Consider the following 27,760-nt stretch of genomic DNA (forward strand, 5'->3'; position numbering starts at 1 on the left):
TGGCATTTATAAATCACTGGTGCACTTCAGTCCATTTACAAAACCAACTGTAAATGCAGCCCTATTTTCAAGTGATCCTGAGGAATTCGTAACTGATAGGATACTACATTAGCACATCACACCACCCCTACAACTTCCCTCATCTCAGAGTGTTAGTAAAACAAACAGTCCCATGCTTTTACGAGGCTTTGATCAGCTTTTGCAGATGATGGGAGATCAGAGGTGGAAAATGCACAATGCAGAACAGATGCACCAACTGCTTCTCCCTGTTTCAAACTAATGAACTTCACAGTAGCACCTTTGCAAGCTCACGGAGATGTCGAACAGCTGTTAATAGTCTCAAAAGCCAAACAGGGTTCCTGCAATCTGTTTCCTTCTCATTGATGAACAACAGTAATAATTACAAGGAAACTGACTTCGTTCAAGACTACACAGTAACAAAGCTATCAGCTCAGAAATACTATTCCCATAGCTGTCTGACATATTAAGTAGATATTATTAAATAGTGTTAACATATATAATCTATTTAATAGTCATGATCCCAAATTAGTCAGCACCTGAGGGATATGCTCAAAACCAACATATCTGCAGAACAAGAGATGCAAAGTAATTATTAAGACTTAACCTCTTTCCTCTGACTGGGTAAAGGCCTTGGGCAGAGTGGGATGGGAGCCATGCATGGCTCTGCTGCCATCTGCATAGAAATACAAATTTCTTCATGCTTTCCCACTACTTTCACTGCAGGCTGCTTGGAAATTGCATGCACACCAGAGAAAGTTTGGCTCCCTGGGTTCCCCTAAGAATTAGGACTTCAGGGAGTTGTAAATGTGTTACCAGCCATGGCCCTCACCCTGGCTCTACCACAGATTCTCCAAGTGGCCTGGAGAAAGGTAAGGAGGCAAAAAGCATCAGGATCCCAGATCCTCCAGCAGCAGGTGCAGTTCAGGAATACAACCAGAACAGAACTGAATGCAGCTTAAGTGTTTAAAACGCCTAGCTAACTCATACTTAATGACAAGAACATCAAGAAGATCAAAATACAGGTTTTAAAGTTAATTTACCAATGTGTTTTAAAACAGCCTTAATATGTATGCATAGAAAATCCTTCAATGGTTTCAGAGAAATCATTCAAGTCCAACTGGTAAAGTATCCTGCAGAGGGTCCCCTAACACACGTTCGCGTGGCAGAATGCAACTGCGGGATAGCAACTCAATGAACTGCACCAAAAAGCGACCTAGGGATGCTGGATGGGAATTTCTGTTATCACCCCTCAGACCAGCTGATTAAGATCAATCTGTTGTATTTCACAGCACTACTTAACCCAGTACTTCAAATCTACAGGACTGAAGGCATCTTCTTCTGTGACTTAAATTGCTAAAACCAAGGCAAGCGAGAAGAGCGTGCCACCACCGCACAGGCTCCCTCCTTGGTGCAGGGTCTGCAGCGGTGCGGGACCCAGGGACAACCCCCCCTCCCCGGTTGGGGCTGACACCGTTTCTAACGCGTTTCAATCCCTCTCCGTCTCCCTTTGGGGCAGTTTCGACGTGCATTTGGCAATAAAATTCTTGCAACGGCTTGCAGACACAGGCCCCTTTGCTACTAAAAACAATAAAAGTCCAATTCACGCACTGGAAGTCGTACTCACCGCATGGCGCGGCGCCGCGCCGCGCCCCTCCTGCCGCCGCCGCTCCCTCACAGCGGCGCTGCTGCCCCGCCCGCCGAGCGGCCGTTGGGCGGCGGTAACGGCCGCCGGGGGAAGGTTCCAGAACCTCCCCTCCCCCCCGCCCCTCTCCCGCGCTGAGAAGTGGGGTTTAACTACCGAAAACACTTATTTAAAAAAAACAAAACCACACACACACATCTTAGCAGTCACTCACAGCTTATATTTTACACGGCGGTGTTTTCTACACCGTCGACGTTAAATAGTAACAAATGCCAACCGTTCAAATCAGCAATAAAATATACATATGGCTGTCAAAGCAAGTAGTCAGGTGGTTGAAGGAGGTCAAAACATCTGCAGAATTAAAGTGCAACGTTTTAAAAGCAGAGTGGAAAAAAAACCCAAACAGCAGTGGCGTGGACGGCTCCACGCGCAGTGAGCAGTGCAAATGGCGTTTCAGCCACCGACGGAGAGTTCGTGCTGCAGCGGTGGCACCGGTAGCTGTGGCCGCAGCAAGCGGGTCGGCTCCTCTCCCCAGGCAGTGGTCCTGCCGGCGCGTCCCCTGCAGAGGCGGCCGCTTTCTGTCCCCTTCACGACACCGGGATCAGTAACGACGCAGGGCTCGGCCTCGGCGTGCCCCCGCGAGCTGCCCTCGCCCTTCTGCATCACCAAATCCGCATCCGTACGGACACGCACAGGCACAGGACAAGGCGCGTTGCTGCGCCCACTGCCTGCACAAATGTCTTTCCTTACGAAAAATTACCTTTCACGCAGCCTCCCATGGCACAGCTGGGCAAGCCAATGCAGACAGCGACCAGCAAGGATTTCAGCTGAGTCCAGGGCCTGGGGAGACGAAGCACGTGGATTTGCGTGCATTGACCTGTGCAGTTCGGTTACAGCTCTTTATTTAGCAGGAGCACCGCTGCCGGCGAGGTCCAGCACATCAGGGGCGCCGCCGTCCCAGCCACGCTGCTGCGAGCTGGCGCAAACCCCCAGCAGCATCTCTGTGCTCCGGCTTGACTAGACTGAATGATCCTTTATGCATTTCTGCCCCGTGAAACTCAACTAAAGGAATCCCAAAGGAAACCCCTGTATCCAAGACGTCGGACCGACCGCGTGGAGACGAGAGCGGCTGGCAGCGTGCAGGGCCAGTGCTCATGGACAAAAGCCGCAGAGATCAATCTTCCACATCAAGCACAGAAAATCTAGAATTGATGCATCTACTTGGCAAGGCCTGAGGCATGCTAACACCTCGGAAAGAGGAAGCAGGATAGACTCCCCTTCGAAACAAAGACGCTCAGCTTACAGAAAAGGTCGTATAGCAACACAGGAAGTTAAACTAAGGGATTCAGCCAAATTGACCGCAGCAGTTTATTAGGCAAGCTGAAAAAGCAGAACCACGGGATTAAGAGGAAAAACAACAAAGCATGATGGAAAAGAAAATAAATTACAGGGAACTGGCTAATATTTAGGAACCGATTGTCACGGTCCATCACGCAGAAATCAGAACAGGGTCACACACAGAGCTGGCTGGAACCGCAGTGCCTGGTTTGCCGATGCCCGACCCCAGACCGAAACCCACGCCGTGGCAGGCGTTTCGGCTCCTGCTTCACACTAGCAAGCGAGCGCACTGCTGGACGGGGGCAGCTACGTGTCCTTATGAAAGACCCATGCTCTGTCAGTAACTTAGAGCTCACGCAGGAGCAACAGAGCCCAGGCACCATCCAGGTAAATCCCCGTTGGGGGCTGCTCCTCCTCTGGCAGCTCCTGCCAGGATTTTAATGCTGCCCTGAGGGCCTCCACGTTCAACAGCGTGGGAGCAATGCCCTCGTCACGCTCGCTGAATCGCCACAGACCTCCTGCCCCTTCAGCCACCAGCACTCGGAATATGAGGATATTCACACTCCCCGGTTTCAAAGGACTCTGCAAGTCCCATTTCTCTTAAAATGCAGACAGAGGAGGAGAACCCTCCTCATCGCAAGGGTTTCCAAGCCCATGGGTTCCCTGACGACGGGCTGAATGCGAGACTGGTGCAACCATGGGGGTAGAGCAAGGAGTCACCCCCAGGGCATGGGGAGGAGAAGCCTGGAAATGGGAAGCAGGTGAGCTGGGGTCTCACATCTGAACGCAGGTTAATTGTATAGTTAGCTGGGTACCTCCCTTTGCAGCCGGGTTTTAACAAAAGCAGCCAGAACTGTATGGCAAGTGAAGGGATCCGCTTGGGTGTATGGTAAATGGTCTCAGAGCATGTGGCTACAATGGGGTGAGTTGGGAGTTTGGGCAAGTTCAGGGCGAAGACAAACCTCAGTCTGCAGAGACAGAACTCACTCAGCTTAAAAACCTAACACAGAGTCACCTACTGGGTTTAGGCACATTCAGACTAGATACAAACCTAGAGGGAGGGGATCTGTCTGGACTGAAATTCTGGACTCAGGTGCCTCAAATCTGCTTTAGATTTTTAAGTGATTTATTTTGATTTAGACACAGTTGGAAACACCGGCCCCAATGTGTCTGATAATGAGAAAGATTTCACTGGCTGCAATGTTCATGTATACTTACAAATTGAATAGTGAATGCTGTAGTATTCTCTGAAAAGAATATATAGAAAAGTACTGTTTTTTAAAAAAACAAAACACCTGCATTTATTGTTTCTTCTGCTGGTAAGGTACCTCAGGATTAACAGATTATCATCAGTGATTAGCATTCATATTCTGAATTAAGCATCTCTGGTCATTTTTGTGTGTGCACAGACTACTAACTTAAAGGCTATGTGAAATTGCTGTGGATGCTAAATAACATTGGCAAGAAAATGCATTAGATAGGAGGGAACAAATGTGACTTTTGTCATTAAATCTCTGAAGTACCCTCCTGTTTTTTTCCCCCAGGGAATAATATAGCATTCAATTTTCCAATTATAAAAATATATGAACACTGGATTACTAGAGAAAGATAATAGAATATTTTCACTATTCTACTAGGGATCCTTCATATTAGAAGTAAGAGACAAATTGGGTATACTGCTCAACTTACAGCCTGTGTGTGTACAAGGCTATAAAAATCTGTATTAGATCTGGAGAATATAAAGATCATCAAAATACAGAGAGATCTTATCAATGTTCATTATCTACAATAATTAATTTATTTCACCTAGATATCAGGGTAACTGGTATACGGTAGCAAAAAATTGGTATTTTAGGGCATGGGTTGTACTACTTGAAAGCTCTAAGGGAAGGCATTCACATCTGTAACATTTCAAATCCTACTCTTCTGTAAGTCTGTCTCTACAGGACATCAATCACAAGATGAGAGAAACTGTAAGCTATTTTCTAGCAACACACTGCCAATCGCAAGACAGATGTCAGATGTCACAAAATGAGAAGTAACCATTTTTCAACTTGTGAATGTCTTCAGATATATTACAATGAAACTGTGGAAAAAAATGACCCTTTCAGCTTCATTTGTCCTGACAGATGCCAAACGCTGGAGTTTGGCATTTTATCTTCATACTGCAATAATCCTTATGAAACGTAACCAAAGCTGAGGACAGTGGCATTAGTCTACAATCGTCCTCTTAACTGTACGATACATAAAATTTCAAACAGTCTAGCCATTACAGAAAAATAGATTATCTACTACTATTATTATGTGTGTTAAGGAAAAGACAAGAGGATAAGGTGGTACTTCTGCATGTGATAATAGCACATTCTGGGTCTTAGTTTCTTGTGGGCTCAGCTTGACTTCTGCACTGTGCAGCCTTGCTGCTGGTTGCCACGTGGGAAAAATGCATGCTACTTACAACTAAAATCAAGAACGTAAACTCTAAACCTGTCTTGAAGCAAAAATTCACTCAATACTGTGCATGCATTTAGTCCATGGCATCAAATGGGTGTAAAGATCCTAAATCCTCTGCATTGAAAATGCACTTCCCATAAGATCATATTTAAAACATAAGATTTTATCAAGGGTATTTCTGATATGCCAGCTGTTACAGCATTTAGGCATCAAGCTAAGGTAATTTTCTGCATATATTAAAAACTGAAAGCATACAATTTTTCTCCTAAAATATATATGTAAAATCAAAACATACTGTTTGGAGTTGTTCATTGTCTTATACAAATGAATTAGAAAGCAGTATATGAAGGTGCATGAGGAAAATAAAGAATGAGCATCTTATTAAAAGACATATACAACTGATTTAGTTATATATGTCTTCATGTTGGCAAAAACTGAAAAGTTCAGGTATGAGACCAAAAAAGAAAAAATTTTTTAAAAAAAGAGAGAAACCTTGACTAAACAGCCCTGAAGTGCTAAATTATTCATGTCCTTTCAGATATCCTCATGTCTCTACTAAGGCCCTCCTAAGTGTGATTATGAAACTCATGGTTCACTTCTTTAAAAATAAGACTACTCTGTATAACTCCTTCAAAAAGCTATAATGGTATAGTCCAGCATTCTTGACAAAATATCCTGTTACATAATATAGTTCTAATTGCTAGAGAATTATACTGTTATCTAAGGAAAAATGAAGAACATATGCAAAGAGGAAAAAAAAACTACTTTAGATGCTACTGCAGGTCCAAATAGGATTGCAAACAGCCGAAAGCAAAACCAAAACAAAATAAAAAACAATCCTAAAATACTGAAGCCTGAAGTCAGTGACTGCATTGATTTCACTGGATGCTAAATGAACTCTTAGGCCTTTATACTGTAAAGGGGCTCTTACAGAGCTCTTTGCAGAAGCAGTGCTTAGTAGTTGAAGACAAAAACACCACTTGATTCACCAAATTTGACTTAACAAAGTTAATTTTTCTGTGAATAAGTATAAACTTACTGGCTCTCTGAAAGCAAAAAGGGTAAACACTTTAGTTTTTCGTTAAAAATTTAACAGTAGTTGTCATGGCAAAGTCATGTATGAAGAAATAGAAGCAAAAATATTATGATTTAAATGTTTTAAGATTAATTTAAAATATGAATGAAGTACATAGCAGTAGGAAATTAACAAAATCTGTACTGATACCAACAAATTCAGTCCAATCTACCAAAAAAGATGGTCAAAGCCTAAATTTTGACCACATATGTAATTCCAGGCTTCAGTTTGCCAAAGCACACAACTGCTATTTAGACTGCAGATCCTTACTTGGTTTCCATAATACATCCAGTGCATACAAAGCAACATAATTCCTTTCATGTAACATGCCTCTCAATCAGTGCAACCAATCCCATGATGCTGGTTATCATTCCCTTAAATTTTTTGTTGTTTGTCTTCACGCATGGTTTTCTATACAAGCAGAACAAAGACACAGTTTGTTACTCAAAGTGTACTGCAGATTCTATGGATAAGTAAATAAATAGTCATTGCCAGGAAGGGTCATTATTTGAAAATGAGAGCTTGTAATAGACTTTTTCAAGAGCGTAAATCAAAAAAAGCTGTAAAACAATTTTGACTATCAGATGGAGGAATTCAAGAGTCTGTTTCGCCTCCTTTCGTACATACCTGGGAATTAATTCTCAATTCCATCAGTCTCCCCTGCTCTGCTCTGATAAAATAGCACCATTAGTATTGATGGTTTCTATAATCTGCAAGCTTACTAGCTGTGGCCATGCGATTCAGGAGGGATGTGTGAGCAGCTGGTGTAAGTTGAAGTCCATCTGTCTGGCAAGTAACTAGTGCATTTCGGCGCTCCACAATCCCTCGGCCACAAACCAGGCGCTTCTCATCCAGAACAGCTAGATGGTATTCACAAAAATCAATCAGTGATGCCACTTGCTCATGAAGTGGGAGCGACTTGTATTTTTTCTGAGCCAGGCAGAAGAAAGCTTCCACAAAGGCTTGCCAACACATCCCTGCGAGGAAAAAGAGTTCATAGGAGATTCATTACACAGAATTCTCTGGCATGCTACATTCTTTAAACAAAATACTCTTGTTTCTTTAGCACCAGGACCAAATGCCTATGTGCCAGGGTGTGTACACATGCAATCATGTTAGTTAACATCTTTTAATTTAAACAGTAGCCATCTAGAATGTTAATTAAGAACAAAAAATCCATCTGTCCTTCAGAGACCAAAAGACAACATTTTCTTTGTATATGACGCACGTGTCAGATCATCTGGTGTTTCAGTACAAGTATGCCCAGGCTGGGTTATAGACTGATTTCTACAGTCATCAGCCTGACCAGCAGCCTGGCATCCAGAGGAAAACTGCTACAGCGACAACTGATTTTAAGATGTTGTACAATTAAATTGACATAAGATCAGACTTGATTTCTGTTGCCTCAAGTAGTAAGTTGAAACCAAATCAAATACATACTAACATATAGAGCTTCAGGGAATAAAATCCACCTGTGCAGAAAAACAAGTTACATGTGCAACTGAAGTGGGTCATTTAAACCTTGTCTTTTTAGAGATGGACCTAAAACAAAGATTTGAATGTAGAACTACTCAAACAGTATGGCATTTTAGTCTGTAGCGCTATAAAGATAACCCCATTACTTACTGGGTATCACATTATCACAAAAGTGAGTTAAGTGTTGCTTTCCATCTGCTAAGACTGTCGTATGTATCAGTCTTTACCCTTCCTTTTGCAGGCCAAAGAGGCAGTTTTTTTGCCAGTCACATTGGTGACTTTGGTAAGGAAGGTATTTTGCAGTAAATGCTGGACTGGGCCTTTCTACACCTTCTTGAACAAAGGGTCTTAGACTGCATTTAAACTAGTATCCAGCTCCATATTCTGCTCCACCATTACCCCACTCAGAAATCCAGTCCCTATACTTTTTGTAAATATATTCTCAACCACTGTATATGCAAAGTGTAACTTCTCATGGCATAACCCTTTGCTGACCCAATCAAGACTAATTAAAGGAGACTACAAATGGGAGATTGGGCACATTGTTCTTCTCCACAGGCCAAATGCAAAAATTGGAACCTGAAAGGTATGCACAGAAGGCTGATTTGGCTCATGACATCTAATGGAGGGAGTCGCCAAATACTGGAATGGGTTTTATTCATCAGCAGCTGTCTTACAGAGGTTTCCTACAGATCCTCCTTCTCACTCCTTTTTTCAGAACACTGCCAACATATCCATTCAGACATAGATTTATAGAAGTGAAATGGAAATTCAAATTCAATCGATCTTCCAATATTATTACCAGTTTTCTCAGATGAGGAGATAGCAGTTGGGAGGTAGGTTTCAAGAGATTTGTCATATAAATTTTACTTATTCCAAAGGACTCCAATATCTACTGTGCCTCCAGGAAAAAAATAATGTTTGTGCAACATTAGCTATTCTACTTTTCTTCTGTAGAACTCCCAGATGAGCATACGCTTTATACTGATGTCAGGAAAGATCCAAGCCAGGCCCTCTGAAATAGTAGTTTTGTTTCAATGACACGAAAGACAACCAGTTGAAGTGTGTTAGAAGGGAAAGCAGAGCATTGCCAAAAAATTCTGCTATAACAAAACCCTGCTCTGCCACTTCATGAACGGAAGTACCCTGAAGAAGCCACATGCTGCAGGACAGAATTCTTCAGATGTTGTTTGATCACATCATACTAATAATACATTAACACAGCTAGTGGAAAGAGTGGCTGCATATTAACGCTAAGTATTGTATTTTAAACCTTGAAGTAATACCTTATTTAATTCCTAATCAAGAAGCCAGACCACAACACAGCTTCTCAGAACGCCAGCAACATGGAACAGTCATAGCTGCTTTATGTTTAACTGGTTCATCCAGTTTGAATATGCACTTTAGAAGATTATTTTAAGATGAGGTATTGAAAGATTTGGGTTTTTTAACTTAATGTTGGTGTATTGATGCTGCTGGAAAGACATCTTTTAAAAAATACTGCAATTACATTCTGAAGTATAATTTCTCTCAACTAAGAGTGCAGTTGGGGTCACTTACGATCTTGGCTATAAAACAGCTTGCAAAGACATTGTTGGTTTATCTGAAAGCAGCAGCTGCCAGCTCAATAAATATTTTATCAGTCACGGTGAGCTACAGGCAGAGAAAGCACCTTTGGTAGCATACGTACTTTCTAAAAAATGACACTCATGTGAAGCATTTAATGAAAAAGTTAGAAGCGGCTGTTTTATCACAACAGCAGTAGTTATTGTGTTGGTGACAGCTGGAAGTGGGCCAAATGCAAAGCCAAGTCACACAGATATCTCCATAAGATTACATACCGAAATGTTACATTGTAGTGTTGGGTTTTGATTCCCTCACCCCCTCCCCACCATAATTTTTTTTAATTTTAACACCCAGAAAACATCTAGCTCATTGAGACTTTCAACAAATCTCTTCAATTCTGGAAACTCAATTCTGGGCTTGAAGATTCACCTGCACATCTGTTATTTTTGCCAGTGAAATTCTATCAACCAACCACATAAATGACTTATACCCATACTGAAATTCTAAATGCAAATGCACAAATTTTCCATACGTGTCAGATCTGTGGAAAAAAACTGGCTAAATACTATTTGCAGCACCTGGAAACTTTTTCATACCTGTGAAACTAAGGTGACTTTAACCTGCCTGAACTAGTACAGTAATTCACACAATCAGCCACACTATGTCTGTGTGATATGCATTCATTTTCTCCCTTCTAATCTTAAGACTGGATATACTCCTTCCATCAGTCCTCTGAACAGTCTGTTTTAATTATTCTCCTTGTACGTTATCTGACTTCATATACACAGAGTTCACAGGATATTATAGAATATCTATGCTCAAGCAAGATAAAATAATACTTACCTATTTCACAAGAATAGAAGCATCATTAACATTTGTGAAGCATGTTTAAATATTCAAAAAAAAAAAAGCTGACATACAAATAATTTTACAAGTGTTATACCTGAGCACACTCTAACAAAAAATTACATGTATCATTGAGATTCTTGATGTTTATGCAAGAGAGCACTACAGATCTATTTCATAGGGGGAGAGGGAGTATCAAATCCAAGAAGTCATTCTCAACTTGGAGACTATTGATTCTTCTGCTATCTTAACTTTCAAAAAAGACACAGGAGTATACATTGATGTCCATGTTCAGGTTCTTATAGAAAAATATATTTTGAACCAATTTCTGGAAAGATACCAGCTTGGGGCTCTGTGACAAGCATGCTGGTTTGTAACAAGCAGCCTCTAGATGGATTTCTTTATGCCACTGTGATTTAAAGGAAACCTTGACAAACCATCTTGATGGCCACAAACAGGGCATTTTGGTGTTATCGCCGGCATCCAGCATTGCAAAAGTCCTTTAATGGTGCAGGAATAGTGTGCCATTTAGAACAAAACTATAAGTCAAAACAATTAGAAAAACTAGGTTTGCAGAGGATTTTGTTTTGGGAAACTTCTAAACTTCAACACAGAAAATATATATACGAACAAGTTATGTAACTCATCTGGATGTATACAGTCAGCTCTGGGTTCCAAGGGTTATCAGTGTGGATCCAAAGCTAATATAACCATTTCTCACTGTGGGGAAAACTAATTACGTATAACAATGCCAACCCTCTAGTGTGAGCAAAAGATAAGTGCCAAACTAATGAAAGAAGAAAACACTGACATTTCAATTAGCTTGTTTTCCTTTGAAAGGAATTTAGGAACACCTGTCTTATAAGCCAAAATAGTGAGTGTGGATGAACTCTACCGTGGATACAAGTAAGCTGAAGACAGTTTGTAACTTTAGACTGAACAATATTATTTATACAGTAGAGATTTGAGCAGTCTGAGAGAGATCTATTTTTTTCAGTAGATGAAACTGATTTTCATGTTTATACATAAAGCCACAAAAAATAAGCAATGTAATCAAATACAGAATGAAAAAGAGAGAGCGAGATGGATGGAATGCTCTATCTAGCCTCCTTATTAAATTGTGACAGATTTCTTATAATAGGTTAATATTCTAAAGGCAACTGTGCAATAGGAAAGTGTTTAGATTCATTTTCCCAACCATTCACTGCAGTATCAGGAAGATATGTGATGGTCACAGAGTAAATCTCTGAGGAAGCTGGGAATAAGCTCACACTATATAATAAACATTTTCCTTTTGGGCTTTAAAATTCTAGAGAATTCTTAGTGCTGTTTAGCAAATGACTTTGCATAGTATCTGTTCTTGTCTGACATCTCTAAGTGCTATATTTTTATTTATTTATTATTCCTTATGTAGGAATAAATAATTTAGATGATTGATTCCCAGTGTCCCTCCCAGAGGTTGTTCAGTGGAAAGGCCACTCCAAGTGGCATGGTGTGGCATGGGCCTGGCAACTCCTGTCGAAGAAGGTGAGGCTTTTCTATACGTTTTCTGTTTTGAATCAGTGATCTCCCCTATTGAACTGGAAAGCAGGAGCTATATGTATTTTGCTACTGCCTCTCCTTTCCTCTCTCCAGCCTAGTGTGGCTATTTAATCCTTTTCCCTAAAACTGAAGAAAAGAGGGAGTCACAGGACCAATTAATCTCTTGTTGGAGTAGATGAATTTCTTACAAAAGTGTTTTAGTACATACACAGTACACACTTACACTAAGCTTTACAATCCAAGTTGGATGTAAAAAGGCTTAGAAGTGACATAAGTGAATAATGATCCTAAATGGACAAAGAGGAGTGCAATTTCCACCAAAGGGTGCTTGCAGCAGAAAGCACAACTGCTTGTCCGTAGTAAGTTGTTAAGTGCTGAGATGGAGGTTAGTGTTAAAAACATCAGCTTCAATTCCACAGGCTCTGAGAAAGACACAGAAGATGAACACCACTGGTGAAACCAGGAGTTTATGATTTGCACAGAATAGAAGAGTAAAGTCCTAAAATTGCCATATGCGTTCACATACAGCAAGTCACCTTTACTTCACAGCCAGAGCACCAAATCAAAGTGCCTCGCTTTGTTCCTTAGATTCATCATGAGTTTATACTGGGAAGTGTAACATCTAACACTCTGTCCCCTCCCTGAGGTGCCTGCAGTTCAGAAGCGGACTCTTCTGCTGTATGCTGGGTACTTCTGCTTCTCAGCAGCACCTACACAAGTCGGGCTAGCAAAACGTGACAGGAGGAAAGCATCTCTCTCTAACTGCCTCGGCATGCCTATCCTTGGGCCACCGGCAATCATCACTTGCCTGTGTGTGCAAGGAGGGCTTCAAATCCCATTTGGTTCACAGGACAATAACTGACATTTCTGTTTCCTAGCACAGGCTTTATGGAAGGATACCAAAGCCTCAGAGCCTTTTATTATTATTATTATTATTTAATAAAAAGAGACAGTGCAAAAGCAGCAGAGAAAATATTTAAAGCTCCTTGATTTAAGGTTTTGTCAGGGTCCTGAATACATATTCAAATTTAATTGAGAAGAAAGCCATTTTTTAATAAATATAATTTTCTACATAGGCAGTTTTTAATTTTTCTTCTATATTCTTGCCCTCTTTACAAATGGCAGGCTAGAATAACCCACCGAACAAAGAGGGTATCGTAGAAACAGAGACGAGTCTGACATAGGTAATGGGAACAAAGAAAAGCTTCAAATTGAGATAGCATAAGAGGTAATGAGAAAATGATCTCAATGGCTGCATTTTGTATGGCCTAGAGGAAAAGCTGCAAGTCTGACAGAAGTCAGAAAGCTGCATTTTGTTAGTTACAGTGTTATTGAAAATAAATATTCCTTTCACTGTTCTGGTCAGCAAAACAAAGATAAACATCAACTACACAAAATACGTATGAGCAACATTATATGAACTGACTATACAGATTTTGCTTTGCAACAGCAATTTAAAATGCAAAACACAGAAGTTAACACAGACTTAATAATAGACCTAATAATCTTCTAAACCTTCTAATAATAATATTAGAAATAATAATAATGATAGAGGTAGTATGGCAAGTCTATAGTCATTACTTTGAAAAATAGTTTCCTGGTGCTATGATTAATTTATCTATTTAACAGCTTGATTAAAAATATATGTTTCTGCCACTATATTACACAGTTAGTAATAATGAGATGGGTGGGCTGGATTTTATTTTTACTTTGTCAAAGAATAAGCAAAATCTTAGCATTGGTTTATAACATGAGAGCGTTTAGCCCTTCAAATGATAATTAAGAAGCATACTTATCCTTCAAGGTTTGTATTTAAGCCCTTTTGTATACTGCCAACATAGCTGTAGTAAGTTAACTGCCATCTGCACTACCTTGATAGGAACACCCACCTTACTGCTCCAAGAAGTTTATTATTTAATGAATTCCTTTTTTGATAAAATGCAGCTTTTTGTAATTACATGACTTTGGAGCCAATTTAATAGCTGGGCATTGTGTGAGTCTCTGCAGGAACCTATTATTCTTCCCTTACCAATCACAAGGGCAATGAAAATGAAAGTAAGGAGTATACTGATGCGGTGGGTGGGGGGGAACTAACTGGAAAAAGAAAAATAATACAGGTAGTTTTGTTTGTCCCTGGAGTAACCTGTTTGGAGAACAGAGTTAAATCAAAAAGAGAAGTTGAGTGTATTTATTTTTAGCTCCTGCATAGCTTGCTTGTTTGTTTTGCTAGACCGTGTAAGTTACTCTAATATGGACACATCTCCTTAAACTGTAATTAAGTTAGAGGCTCCACTGGGAATGTTTTTAAATGCTCCTCTGCAAACAGCAACAAGAATTATGAACGCAAAATTGCAAGCACAAAAAAGGGGCCTGCAGAAGCCTTATTTTGACAAATAAATTGAAAACTAAGTGATCTATTCTATAGACAAACTGCCTTGGAACTAAACAGAAAAAATTGTTGTACATATACATGCCTCAGATGTACGTGCCTTGCTCCCATTATTTCTACTGGAAGTTGGAGACGTGCTGGAACTAGCAAAACTACAAAAACCCCAGCTTCCACTATCTTCAAATAAAAATACTGTTACCTGATTCTTTGTGATCGATTCCCATGCTGTTCCACCTTCTTGTGATATCAATGTATAGGATATCTACAGAAGCCATTGAAAAATTGCTGTTACTCAGCTTGCAGTTTCTGTTAAATATAGACAAAATAAAGAAAAATATAGCCTGATTACTTCCAAACTTCCAAGTTAGGAAAATTTCTGTGAGGGCAACTGGGAGAACAATGCAAGAAAAGTTTACCCATGTCGTGTACCCACCCACGATAACATGCTGAGTCCGACGAAAGGCGTACAGTAGATACCAAACAAACCAGCATTTATTAAGCGTACCTGTCTGAAATGGTAAAAGCCCTGAATTTTTCACTTACAAATCATTCCATGTATGTAACTAGTCTGGCTACCTGTTCAGATCACACTGACACCATCACTGCCAAGAAAAGGCTCTGAGCACCTAAGTCAGATGCGTACATTCAATCTCCGGTCAATATCTAGCAACAAAAAGGAAGCAGGTCATATTATGGATTAAGTAGTCTATCTTGGTTTTGCAATAAACAAGGGAAAAAAAGGAAAATCATGAATATTTCTATTAAAATATGATTTGATTGACTGTTACAGCTTTCTCCTAGACTATTGCTACTACACTTTTTGAGGCCGTAACAGAATGGAATGACTTGATATGTATGAACATTTGGCAAAAGCCGATACAAATCTGCACAGACTGTCTACATGAGACAAAGTTGTATTATAGTAATTTGACTGATACTGTTGGTCTGAAAAGGGTTGGAGGAAAGCTTTCCAGCACAAGATCACTTCTTTATGTTTGAATACTGAACAGATTTATCCTACGTGTTATTGAACACTGCATGAAAGACAACAGCTCTGCCTCTTCCAGATGCATCTTAGGCATTTGGTGATAAGCACATGTCTAGGAGATCTGACACTTGTGTGGTCTGAGCCTGCAGTATAGTGTTGATCAGTATATGAGAATTAACCATCTGTCCAGGATTTCCAGATGTCTGGCAGCCTGGCTGGAACTAGTGCACATGCCAAAGAGCTGGCCAAAATTTCTAGCCAGAAAAAAAGAGGATAATTCTGAAGAATCCTGCCCCTCCATAGCCTAAGCAGACTGCCTTAAAACAGAGAAGAGTTAAGGCACAGGCTAGATAGTCCTTAAAACTTTAGGCAGCATCCAAGCAAGGATGTGGGCCACGTTCTGTGACTCCCTTTGAGCTGTATTTTTGGAATGAAGAAACTGTGAGGCAGCAGATTTTGATTAGCTAAAATTTGGTTGGATAATCTTTGCAACCATTCCCCTCCGCCCCCCACACTTGTGTACCAGTTAATTCTGGAAAAAGAGATGCAGCACACATTTTAGAAACATGACCTTATTTCTGAGAAGAGTAGTAAGGACAGCATTTCAGAAAAGGGCCATGCAGATGGTGAAGATCCTCTGGGGAAAAAATAAATAAAATATTTGCCAATATTAAAAAGCTTAATTTAAGAGGCATCAGGAAACTGTAGAGTAAACACCATTTCATTGAGATATGTTAATTTATTTTAATGATCTTAAAAGAAAATGTTGGCATTTATACTTTGCTCATCTGAAAAGTGCCAAATTAAGACTGGACTAAACAATAGTAAATTCTGAACTGGAAACAATCCTGCACTGGTCTGTGGGTAGAGCAGATATATCTATAATTTCTATACTTTGAATTGTTTATATTCATTCTTGAATGCTAAAGGCCTCTGCACAGAAAACAGATCTCTGTATTTTAAGAGTACATCTGCTCCTGCTTATTTCTTTTGTCATAGTCAGTGAAAGACAGAAAATGAGATATTTGTATCATGACGATAACAGATATATCCATAAAAAACAAATAAAAAGTGTATGAAAAAATAAATTGAATTCCTTGCCATTGCAAGTTGCAATTTCATGATGCAAATCCTTAGTGCACAATGCATCAGGAACTGGCATTTGGAAATGGTATCTTTTGGCTTAGGGCAGAAGGCTATGCCTCCACAGCTGGCAAATTCAAATCTCAAATCACCCAATCTCAATTGTCACGTTTTCATAATTTTTAAATACTGATCTGGTTGTATTCCTAAGGCTTACTAGAAACTTGACATGTTGACTAGGACTGCAAATAGTATCTTCCAAGCATTACTGATCTGCCGTAAAATGAAGACCCAAGGGTACCTACTAGATAAAGTTTCACTGGTCAGTTTATGTTCACCTTATTCTAAGTACCGTTCTTTAAGATTAGACTCATTACCAAATATCAAGAGACATAAAAGGAAGTTATCTCTATCACCATGCTATTATTTTCCTCATTTATGATACCTGAATTACATGTGCTTCCATAACTTGCTTCTCTACCTACAATTAGGAGGGTGAAGATAACTCTTCACTATGCCTATTCCCACTAGATTCAGTCCACAAGAGTATCTAGAGTGACAGCTTTAAAGAGTTCAGGAGTGTACGTACATTTAAAAAGCAGCAGGCTATTTTCTAGGTAGAGTAAGCTGGAACACAAATCCTTTGAACGCAGGGTGTACCTCTTCCCAGCAACACACAAGAACTTCATACAAAAAACTCCCTCAAAGCTGTGTCAGGATGTTCAATGTCAGCATAAGGAGCTGGAGACTGTAGTAACTACCCCGACTGAAACACAGACATCCCTGCCCACTCCATAATCCTCTATCAGCACCTATTTTACCTGCCTTTGAGTGGCCATTGCTCCGTATGTATGGCAAGCAGCTATAAGAGAGGTTGTAAGCATAGGGAACATGGAAATTTAAGAAGGGTGTGTTTGTGACAAGGAAAAGTCAATTCTATGAATAAACTGAAATAGAGTATTTCTTTCTAACAGCCTTTGGAAGTCATTCGTATGCACTCTTCTGTTTCAACTGCTTATTTGCAACCAAATGAACCCTGAGTTTATGACACCATCACAGTTTCCACAATAGCTAATGCCAATTAAAAATGTATTTAGCAAGTTCCGATACATGCTGTTCTTGTACATTTTTTGAAATAACGATTTACAGTAAGGGGCTAATATAGTTAGGGAAAGAGAAATACATGTACTTAGCCTTTATTTTATGGGCAGAAAAAATAAACACAATAGGACAGATATTAGTGTAATTCATTCAAACTCCTCATGTGTAGTATATTTCATGAAGTGGATACTATAAAGATGAATTAAGACAATATGCACACAATTTACTTCCTCAGTCCTTTCTTGGGAAGCATAAGTTAAAGAAAAGGTTATTTTTTGCTACAGTGACATGCTAGAGTAGCTCAGATTATTCTTTTTTTGCATGTGCAAATTTTATATGGGGCTTTCAGAGGAAAATGATTTTTGCTTTAATTTGGCTTCATTATATGCCTATTGGGAGAGACCTGTTAGCAAATCCCAACTACAAAACATCAAATTCACCAAAAAGTAGCTTTGGGAATTTATCAATTCTGTTATCTCAGATTCTTAAATCCTCGTTACTCTTTTATCTCAGAGAACATTGGCTTGCATATACGCAACCCCCCCACCAGGATCTCAGAGACGATTCTTAGTTTGGGAAACCATGACAATTCCTGCAGCGGTCATTGGCAACGTTGTCTGTCTGTCTATATGTCTGTCAGTCACGATGCTCCTTCAGGGTCAAAACAGGAGTACTTACTCCCAAGAACCAGCTCTGGGGTGTCACGCAGTGGTGTCCTGGTGACACCACGAGCCACCGCCATGCAAGCAACTTCCATTGTTCTAACACCACATGACAAGATGGGAGGAACTGCAGAGCAAAAGAGTAATTAAAAAGCAGAAAGCCTGTATTATGCCCTTAGGCTTTTACCTTGGGAACTTGCAATGATAAAAATACATCCATTTTATAAAAGATTATGCAACAATTCAACAGATCTTATGGGGAAAAGTTCCTTTAGAAGGGATTACTAAACCCATAAGCTAAAAGTATATCACTATTGGGGCGCTATTTTTATCCAACAAAATTTAAGATAAGCAGAGTGACAGTAGTGCTACACAACAGAGCTTTTAGTTTCTAAACTCTCTACTACGCTTTGTGCAATTCTTAAAGAAACCTTCACATTACTAACCTTATAAATGTTCGGAAACCTGTTGGCCCAAGCTTTGTTGTCCCTTTGACACCAAGAAATCGGATAAACAACGCAGCCACTCTGTCCACAACTCGCAGATAATTGAACTGCTTAGCATACTTTGGAAACACTTGCTTGAGACACAGGGAGGGCAGGCCAGCCTCTGTATTTTTGTTGGCATCATGTTCCAGTCTGTCTGGTGGTCCCGCATCCAGTAGCTCTTCTTTTGTGTCTGACACATGCTCCAAAGTCTGACATCTGTAGCACAAAAAAACAGTTGTATCTTATGATAACCTTACTCTTGTAAGATTTGATTTGGAAACTTTTTTAATTATAAAACCTTATTTTGAGATTTATGCAGTAATGAAAACCAAACATAAATACTAAGGTTTCCTAAAGCAGAAGACATTTTATATAAGTATGTAAAAAGCTTACAAGCAGAATGTTCTGTGATGCCAAAAATAACACCTATAAATATGATTGAAAAAGAGATGCCAAATCATAAGCAGGCTAATTCTGAAAGCTACTGGTCACTTGTAACACCTCTGGAAATGATGGGGAGCCGGTCACAATCACATCACTTTTATGCCAGTGTTGAAATTTCATCTTTCAAGTTAAACCTCTCCTTTGCCAAAATCTTGGGTTCATTGCCCCCAAAAAGTAAGAATGGATGCATGTTCGCCCACACCTGCATGGTCACACTGACCCTGCATGATTCTTTTTATAGGGACCTTTCGTTATTATGTGCTAGAAACAGGCCAACAATTTACTCTGCAGGTATTAAATGGCAACAAATCCTAGCTGTATCGCTTCTGGGCATTGCCTAAACTGGTAAAGCTATCAAGAATATCTGATCACGTTACCAGTGCTCAGAAATCCAGGGGGATAGCTATCAATCCAACCACCAAATGACAAGAATCAGCATTTTTTTGAAGAGACAAGTGATTTTACATCCTCAAATTAAAACAACTTAGGATAATACATCTTTCACATGACTCTTTAGCAATTTCTGATAATCATGTTCCTTTAAACTTCATATAAAACGTTCCAAAATTGAAAAATTAAAAACAATTACTCACTTTTAAAAATCTTGATCAAGGTGTGCCTGCATGATTGCCTTACAATGCTTCAGAAATAATTATAGTCTGATTACTGCACTCATGGATAAAATCTTTTCAGTTAATCTTTAATACCAGAAAGCCTGGATGGCTATCAGATTGTGTTGCTCCTTTCTGCATCCCTGAACTCGGACAATGCTCTTTTCTCTTCTTTTTTTTGTCTTTAAAAACAAAGAACCTTTTTTCCTTCTCTTCTTACCCTTCCTTGTCCTATCCAGTAATGCTCCTTTACAGCACTAAATAAAGCTGATATAGCAAGAGGTTTCCAAAACATCAGGCTCCAGTGAGTTAACTTTCACTAAAAAACAGAAGATCTTTTTATTTTTTCCTTAAATCCACATAATAAAATATTAAAACCCACATATTTTTGTAAAGTAGGCTTAGAAGAATCTCCTCAATGAAGGTTTTTAAAGTACAACTGAAAAAATATTTCTTGAAATCAACCTTAGAAGCCAGTTAATCTGAAATGTAAACATTCTGGGCACCTCCAACATTCAGTGTGCTTACAAATCTGAAGAGCTGATACCTAAATGACAGCAGCCTTCTAAAGCGAAGCTCAGAATCCCTCAAGCAAGTAAAAAATACATTTTAAATGCTTAAAAAATTTGCTGTGGATAAAAGGAGCACCTATTCAAATTCTTTTAAAGTAGGTGAAACGTTCAAGAAAATCAATTGTATCTGGATTGTTGGAAGTTTTTCCTGTAGCAGAAAATAGGAATTTTGCAGAGGTCACTGAATCTTGGAAAACAGACAAATGTAAATCAGCTGTTTCTTTCTGTTAAAAAGAAAATAGTAAAGCCAGAATTCCTAGGTAGCTCTATGTAGAGCTGCTCTATGTATTTTATTATAGTTGGAATAATACTAATTTTACTAAAAATATATCATGTAAATAACATCATGACAGGCACTTTCCTATGTCTCCAACCTCTATTGAAAAGCTTGGAGAATTCTGCTCTCTTTTCCCATCTGCCCTGACTCCTATCAGCAAAACATTTACAGAAAGAAAGACTGGCTGGTATGTCCAGTTTTTTCAAACACAGAATAACTCTATCCATTTTCAACCGTCCTCCTCTACCCACAGCACAGAACTTGTTTTTTTTTCTCTGTGTCGATTCCTCGTGATGATGAAGAAACCGTCTGAGAGGTCCGTACCATGTAGGACCTCTTCAGGAGGTAACAGACTAACTTGTTTCACACAGAGGAGGAATCACCAAATAGTAACAATGTTCAGTTACTATCATCATCAAATGAATTTAGGTAAGTGGAAAAAAGACAAGTTTCATGGAATTTCATGGAACATTTAATGGGAAATGTTTAGAGAACATAATAACCTAATGCTGTTCAAACTTATATTCCAGCAGTGTTTGAAAGCTCTTAGCTTCTCTGGGAAGTAGAGAACAAAAAGCACATAAAGACAGAGTCGCAAAGAACAAATTCTAGCAACGTTCACAAGCACTACCGTATACACAAATGCATGCTGGCACTATTTAGAAGACAATTTCTGGGCAATCCCATTATTTTTTGCTTGAAATCCTCTGTGCATACTGTCAAAATACATTATTTCATCCTTTTTGTCATTGCCAAGTTCCCTAAGTAAAAGCTGACGGAGATAATGATGTTCTGAAATAAATGTTACATGTTTACTCACCATGATACATTTTTTCCATTTTTTTTCTGCTTTTGACATATCTAGATTAAATTAAAGATTGCTATTGTAAATTCAGAAAGTCTGAGAGCTGATGGTAATTATTTGGCACCCACTAAGCATATTCAGGTTTTCATTTTCTTTCCAGTCATTTTTCTAAGTACCCATCATCAAGAATAAGTATAATTCACACTAGGTACTAAAAAATTAATGCTTTTACTACATTGATCTTTTGTGTTCCTGAGCAGATTTAGTGTACTTCATAAAGTTCTCTTCCAGCAGAGAATAACAATCAACATGATTATTATCCACCCACAGTACTGTAAAAATTATCAAGTCAAATATACAGTAAATCTGCACCTTCCTACTCATTTTCTAAAAGACAGCAGATTTCCTTAGCCTTCCTATCACCATTCTGTAGTCAGCCATCCAGAACAAATATCCCGTGCTTTTCTTTAGCCTCGCTTTTTTGCTAGATTTCCCTGAAATTTACTCCATTGCCATACTATGTCCCCTTTCAGTGTACAATACTTGGAAGTAATACTTTTTACTTCTTGTAATAGGTATGTTGAAAATAAATGTATGGCAACTGTAAGAAGATAAAGGCACTCTACAGAAAAAAAAAAGTGCAGGAATTGCAAAAAAAAAGAAAAAAGAAAAGAAAAAAAAAGTTAAATTGTGATACCTAATTTCTAAGAGATGTTTTTGGGGCACAGTTTTCCACCCTCTTTGAATTTGGGCTTTCAATTTACTCAGCCATTCACAGCTACAGATGTTACCCACACCTCCAAAATGCAGCAGCTCTCCTGCAACACCTCCCAGGCGGCTGTAACCACCGGTGTCACTGCTCGGCATGGATCTGAGGCTGGAAACTTCTCTCTGCATTAAATATCAGCTGTAGGTTTATTTAGATGAACTTTGAACTTCAGATGCAGTCATGACAGTTCTTTGTAGAGGGCATCTGCGTTGAGCCTCTTCCAGTGCCTCGGTAAGCTACCTGCCAGGCCACGGCCTGCTCCGATGAGCCCGTCCCGCTGCGTTGCACAAAGCGTCTGTCCTTGTAACAAGAATATTGTTGCAAGCAAACTTTTAAAATAACGGCACTTCTTTTGTATCCACACTTACATTCACCAAAGCTAAATATTTCTACCTGTGATGATTTCCTAAGAGACAAAAGTTTCTAAAGAAGCAGTGCTTTGATAACGTTCCCCTCCTAGAAGCTGGTCTGGCACAAAGCTACTTCTGCAATATTAGGTAGCTAGAACAGTAAAATCCTACCCTGAAACTAGTGCCTGCAGAAATTGCTTAATCCCATGGCGGAGCTGCTTTTCAATACTTCATACGCACGAATCCTTCTGCTTCCTAGATATAACCTCCAATTTCTCATCCTTGAGTTAACCAAGTGCTGTTGGCCACTCTAACCTGACCAGACCATGTATACAGGCACCCATACCAACAATTTCTTTTTATACGTGTTATAGGTACCATGAGTTTTAAGTAAAGAAGTCTCAAGAAAAGTTAAAATAACAAGTTCCAGCAAGTAAGACCTTGCCTTGTCAACAAGGTGATCCCAGTAATGGTCTGAGATACAATTATAATTCATAGTTTCATAGACTAATTCAGGCAGGAACCTCAGAAGATCTGGTCCAACCTGCAACTGCAAGCATGCTTGGCACTCTGTGCAGACCAGGTTGCTCACAACAGTTTTTGGTGTGCTCACCAGAGACTGCAAAGAAACCACACAATGAAAGAAGCACACTTAGATTTTCATATGCTAGTTATAAAATTTCCGTTAAAAGAGAAAAACTAGATATATTTCCAGAACATCCAACTCAATTGCTTTTTAATTGCTGGCATGGTTTGGTGGATGTGTTCCTCACATCCATCTACAAAACCACAGAAAATTAAACAAATAAAATTTAAATAAAGCTAACAATGAAATCAAAACTATAATATCAGACGGCCCTAGAGGGATTACCAGCAGAAGATCCTGCAGTCTTTGTCCAGCAAATAGCACAGTAGATAAAAAATAATGCTACATTTGTCTTTAGTTAAATAAAGTAAAAAATAATAAATTAATAGTTTTCTTCTTTCTCATGTGCAATTGGATGACGGTTTCATAGCCATTGAGTACCCCCTAATTGCCAAAAGAGTAAGTACAGCCAAAAAATGATAAGCATGTTGTCTTCCATTAATCTTCAAAGGTTTCTTAGGGAATTTAAAAATTCCAGTCTTCAGTCAGTTAAACTAGGCCTTGACCAAATGTGAAAATGTATACTCAGTAAGAAAGGTTATGTTGTTTTGTAACACAACTTTTATTTTAATTCAGCCTCTATGGAATTCTGATCACGTTTTACTATATGGGAAAACCGAAACACTTCCTAGTTTTAAATTCAGGAGTATTTGGGACTGTACGTTACTCATTAATCATTAGTATTTCAGTTAAACAATGTTAAGCTTTACTTTAAAGAAACAAGCACAGCGGATAAAATTTCATTGGATTTTGTTTTTTTACAGAAAACCCTGAGGAGATTGTTATAGGGATCAGCTTCAGGAAAATCCAATGTAGCCTCAGTAGTCGCTGGCTGCTGCGCGGCCCCTTCCAGCCGTGTGCTGCAACTGCTGCTCGCAGGGTACCGTCTTCATCTGCAAACCCAGATCTCCATCGGAAAAGATGCTTTTTTCATGCATCTTAATTTTGGCCCTCAAATTAATTATCAGAAGATCTGGTTCTGCGAGATAAAGGACATCCCCCAAAATTTGTTGACAGGGCATGCTTCAGGTTTCTGTTTTCACATAAAATAAATGACAGTACCGAATGACTACATATGTAAATAAAGCACGGTAAAAGTGACTAAAACCACCACAGTTTGCTGCTGAAATAGCAGGCGCTGGAACTTCTGAGGAAACACAATGGTTTAAGAGACTTTTTCAGCCTTTCATTTGTCAACCCTTATCTTCAAAGAAATGTTAAATGGTGGTGAAGAGAACACCCACAACGTAATGGTAAATGAATACTCTAGATGTATTACCTCTGGGAAATGACGTATGCTTGCAACTTCACAAAAAGCCCCTATTTTCAGAAAGAATAATTGTGCAATTTCGTCAATTATCTGTCTGGACCATTTTCTTTCTCTTTCATGTTCCCAGAAGAGTTACTAAGACAGGTTTATTTATTAGGAAAGAGAGGTAGGACACCTAACCAAGGTTTTAAAATGTGCTCGTCTCACAACTGTTAACTTTGCTGCTTATTAATCCCCTAGTGAAACATTTTCTCCTAGCAGAGGTAGAACAGCAGTTGTTGGCTGGGAAATTTAAACTTGCACAGTGTTACCTTCTACCTTATGTTGGCTGAAAACATCCAGTGTGTACGTGATCCCCTGGACATTTAGGGCAGAGGTTTATAAATGCAGAAACAGAATTAGTCTATTAACTCCAAGGACTTTCTAAGCAAATACCTAACAGCTTTTTGTGCATCTGAAAGTCTCCTCTTCATTCTTTGACTGTTTTCTACTAATAATCTTTTTATTATACCATGGGGGTCAGTCAAATCATACTACTATCCTGGTAACCCAAGCTATCCCAACCCCTGTTCTCTGTTTTTCAGCTTTCTCCTGTTTCTGTCCCTGCTACGAGGCACACTCTGTTTGGTCACTGACTACCCGTATATACTGACAGGTATCTCGTTCAGATATTCTTAGCCCTCTACAAGTAGCTCCTCATCAACAGACTACCTTTCTATCACGTATTTTCAAAATCAAAGACTTGACCATGGCAATCTGCCTGAATTTGGAGGCAATCTTTGCCATAGAGATATCTGGAAAGCTGAAGTTAAAAAGCATTAAGATACTATTAAGGTACCTTAAAGCAAGAGATCAGTTTCCTGGAGTGAGTGCGCAGATGGCCTACCTCTGCGATCCTTAAGGCCACAGCGGCAGCCCTTCAAAAGACTGAGGACTTGCTGATCTACACAATGTTCTTAAGTAGGTATTTTATTTGCACCTTTATTGTGTTAAGAATTCAGCAAAAACACTTTGCTTCAGTTCTGCAAATCAGTTTCATCTTCAGCCCGTAGTTACAAAACAGCATGAAGAATTTAGGGGATACACAATCTATTTGGGGTGTTCAGGTTTGTCTTTCTCAGTATCATTTTCCAGATTTTTTATCCAGGACATTTCTCTAAATTTTATGGAATAGCTTATATGGAAACACAGCTAGTGATGATAACTGTAAAATGACCATCTGCTCATGGGAAGGAAGGACTGGAAGGGATCTCTTGGATCATCACAGTGCATCCCCTTAATCTGCTCCCACCTCTATTATTAAAGAGAGGATTTATTTTTGTGAAGAGAGTCTGTTATCACTTGTATGGCTCCAAAAAAATTGATATATTCTCAAGTAGGTATCTTTTTTCAGACCATTTCCCATATTCTGCTTTCAAAAGACTGTTCAGTATCCAAAACAAAAATAACTGGCTAAAATAATGGTTCCCACTTGATCCCAAACCAAAGGAAAATAGGTCTGTTACCCAGTTCTGTTTGGCTGCTATGACATATAGGACAAAGTAAAAAAAACACAGAAGATTCTATCTGCCTGAAAGAAGAACGTAAATTATTACCCAGAAGAGACATTCAAATTATTAAATAGGACTATGTTTGATTTGTATTATGGTTATAGAAAATTGTTTATGATCACAGAAAAATGATTTTATGGTCAAAGAAAAAAATATTATTGAATATAATAAAGCAGAGGTTCTAAGCTGTCACCTAGAATTTCTTTCTTCCCCCCTGTTCTATGAAAAAAAACCTACAGCTTCCTTGAGATCATGGGTAAAAACTCAAAACCAGTTTCCCACTTCAAACTTGCATTGGAATAGCTCTTAAAGGCATATTATTTATTTGAAAAGTATTTTTAAATAAAAACAGCTTTTTGGCATGCTAATTTCATGTCTCTTCCTTTCCACTTAAATATTTTATAGGCTTTCATAATGTATAGATCAGAACAAGAAAACGTAATCCTAATCTTTATTGCCAAATCTTATACTTCCATTAAGCAAAAAAAGAGAATGCAGTTCTTAAATTGCTTTTACTGGTTACTGCTTTTGCAAAGTTCAATATTTTGTTTTCATTCTTTAGCTTTTTTTCCCCTGCCAAGATATTCTAATGCACTACAGAGCTTAATAATTTGATCACATAATTTGAATTAAAGTGAAAGTTTTATTTTGTGCTTTTAATAAGACCAAGACTTTCAAAAACAAGCCTGCACAAGACCTTGTCCATATCTGTGAAACTGAATCGATATGTAGACTTGACTATTCCACATGCTCACCTTAACTGCAAGCATTTACACTAACTACATTCAGAGTCTATTTTTCCACTGCTACCACAGACAATAACAAAAGTTTCAATAAAAGTTTATTTTCTGTAGTTCTGTTCAACACACTTGTATGTATCCAAACTCGATGTGGTCTCAGCACAACTAATTAAGAAAAACTGCCTAGCTAGGAATATTACAACCGGACTCTGTATCTATAAAAACAGAATTTTATTGTGATCTGCATATTTTTGCAAGGAAACAGTGCACAACATATTTTTCCCTACTGCTAGATAAATTGCACTCACTTGCAATGCACCATTACATTTTTTTTCTGTATTTCAGCTGCCATCTGCCATCTACACACCATAAGGGTAAACTGGATGACATAACTCCCAAGGGGTCATCATACCAAAGGCTGGTGTAAGCACTGTCAGCAAAGTGCAAAGCAGAAATACAGCTTGAAGAACAGCAGAAGTGAAAATTTATGGGGGACTTTCATCTCCATTTATACCATTAATTCATCAGTTAATAGGAAAATACAGGAGTACACATTTCTGTAGTGTTACCTTTCAGACTCATAAGACTTGAAAAACTCCTATGCAATATTTACTATCCAGTTCTTTCATACTCCAGCAACCTTTTATGTATAACCTCATTCAGGAGTTCATCTTGGGAGTCCCTGCACAACACACAGGGTTTTGTGCTGGTCTCCCTGAAAACCTTGCAGCGTGTTTGTGGACAAGCACTGCAGTGGAATTGCAGTGGAGGGATAAGAAACTCCAAGATGATGAAACAAGTCTCCAGAAAGAGAAACTTGCAAAGATTTTCTCTCCATTAGCCCCTTTCTCATGGGCTTTTCAGCAGGCAAAGGGAGGAGAAGAAAGCTGAGCCCCATACTTTAAAGTTGCTACTTAGAATTAATTGTTTTGACTGACATAGCTGAGTCAGGCTAAATGAATGAAAGGTCAAATACAAGGTAATGCTTCTGATGCCACACAAAATAAAAGCAATGTTTAATTTGCATACTGATGTCTGACCTCAATACATTAATTTCT

The 27,760-nt window shown here is 39.0% G+C and overlaps 1 protein-coding gene across 8 annotated transcripts in view; it reads right to left on the reverse strand.

Annotated features, from left to right (window-relative positions):
• Positions 1 to 1,862: 1,862 nt before the first annotated feature.
• Positions 1,863 to 27,760, reverse strand: part of TTLL11 (tubulin tyrosine ligase like 11) — a 66,800-nt gene continuing 40,902 nt past the window's right edge. For 7 of the 8 annotated variants that reach the window (XM_064523910.1, XM_064523912.1, XM_026094394.2 and 4 more), the window contains 3 exons: positions 18,627 to 18,884; positions 14,546 to 14,652; positions 1,863 to 7,504 (listed from right to left, as the gene is read on the reverse strand). In XM_064523910.1, the coding sequence (XP_064379980.1) occupies positions 7,215 to 7,504; positions 14,546 to 14,652; positions 18,627 to 18,884 (655 nt within the window). In that variant the 3' untranslated portion in view covers positions 1,863 to 7,214. Of the gene's footprint in view, positions 7,505 to 14,545; positions 14,653 to 14,673; positions 15,972 to 18,626; positions 18,885 to 27,760 lie in introns of those variants that run through there. The other variant, XM_064523911.1, reaches the window with a different exon arrangement.

The sequence above is a fragment of the Dromaius novaehollandiae genome, chromosome 20 (assembly GCF_036370855.1).
Source record: "Dromaius novaehollandiae isolate bDroNov1 chromosome 20, bDroNov1.hap1, whole genome shotgun sequence".
NCBI lineage: Eukaryota > Metazoa > Chordata > Aves > Casuariiformes > Dromaiidae > Dromaius > Dromaius novaehollandiae.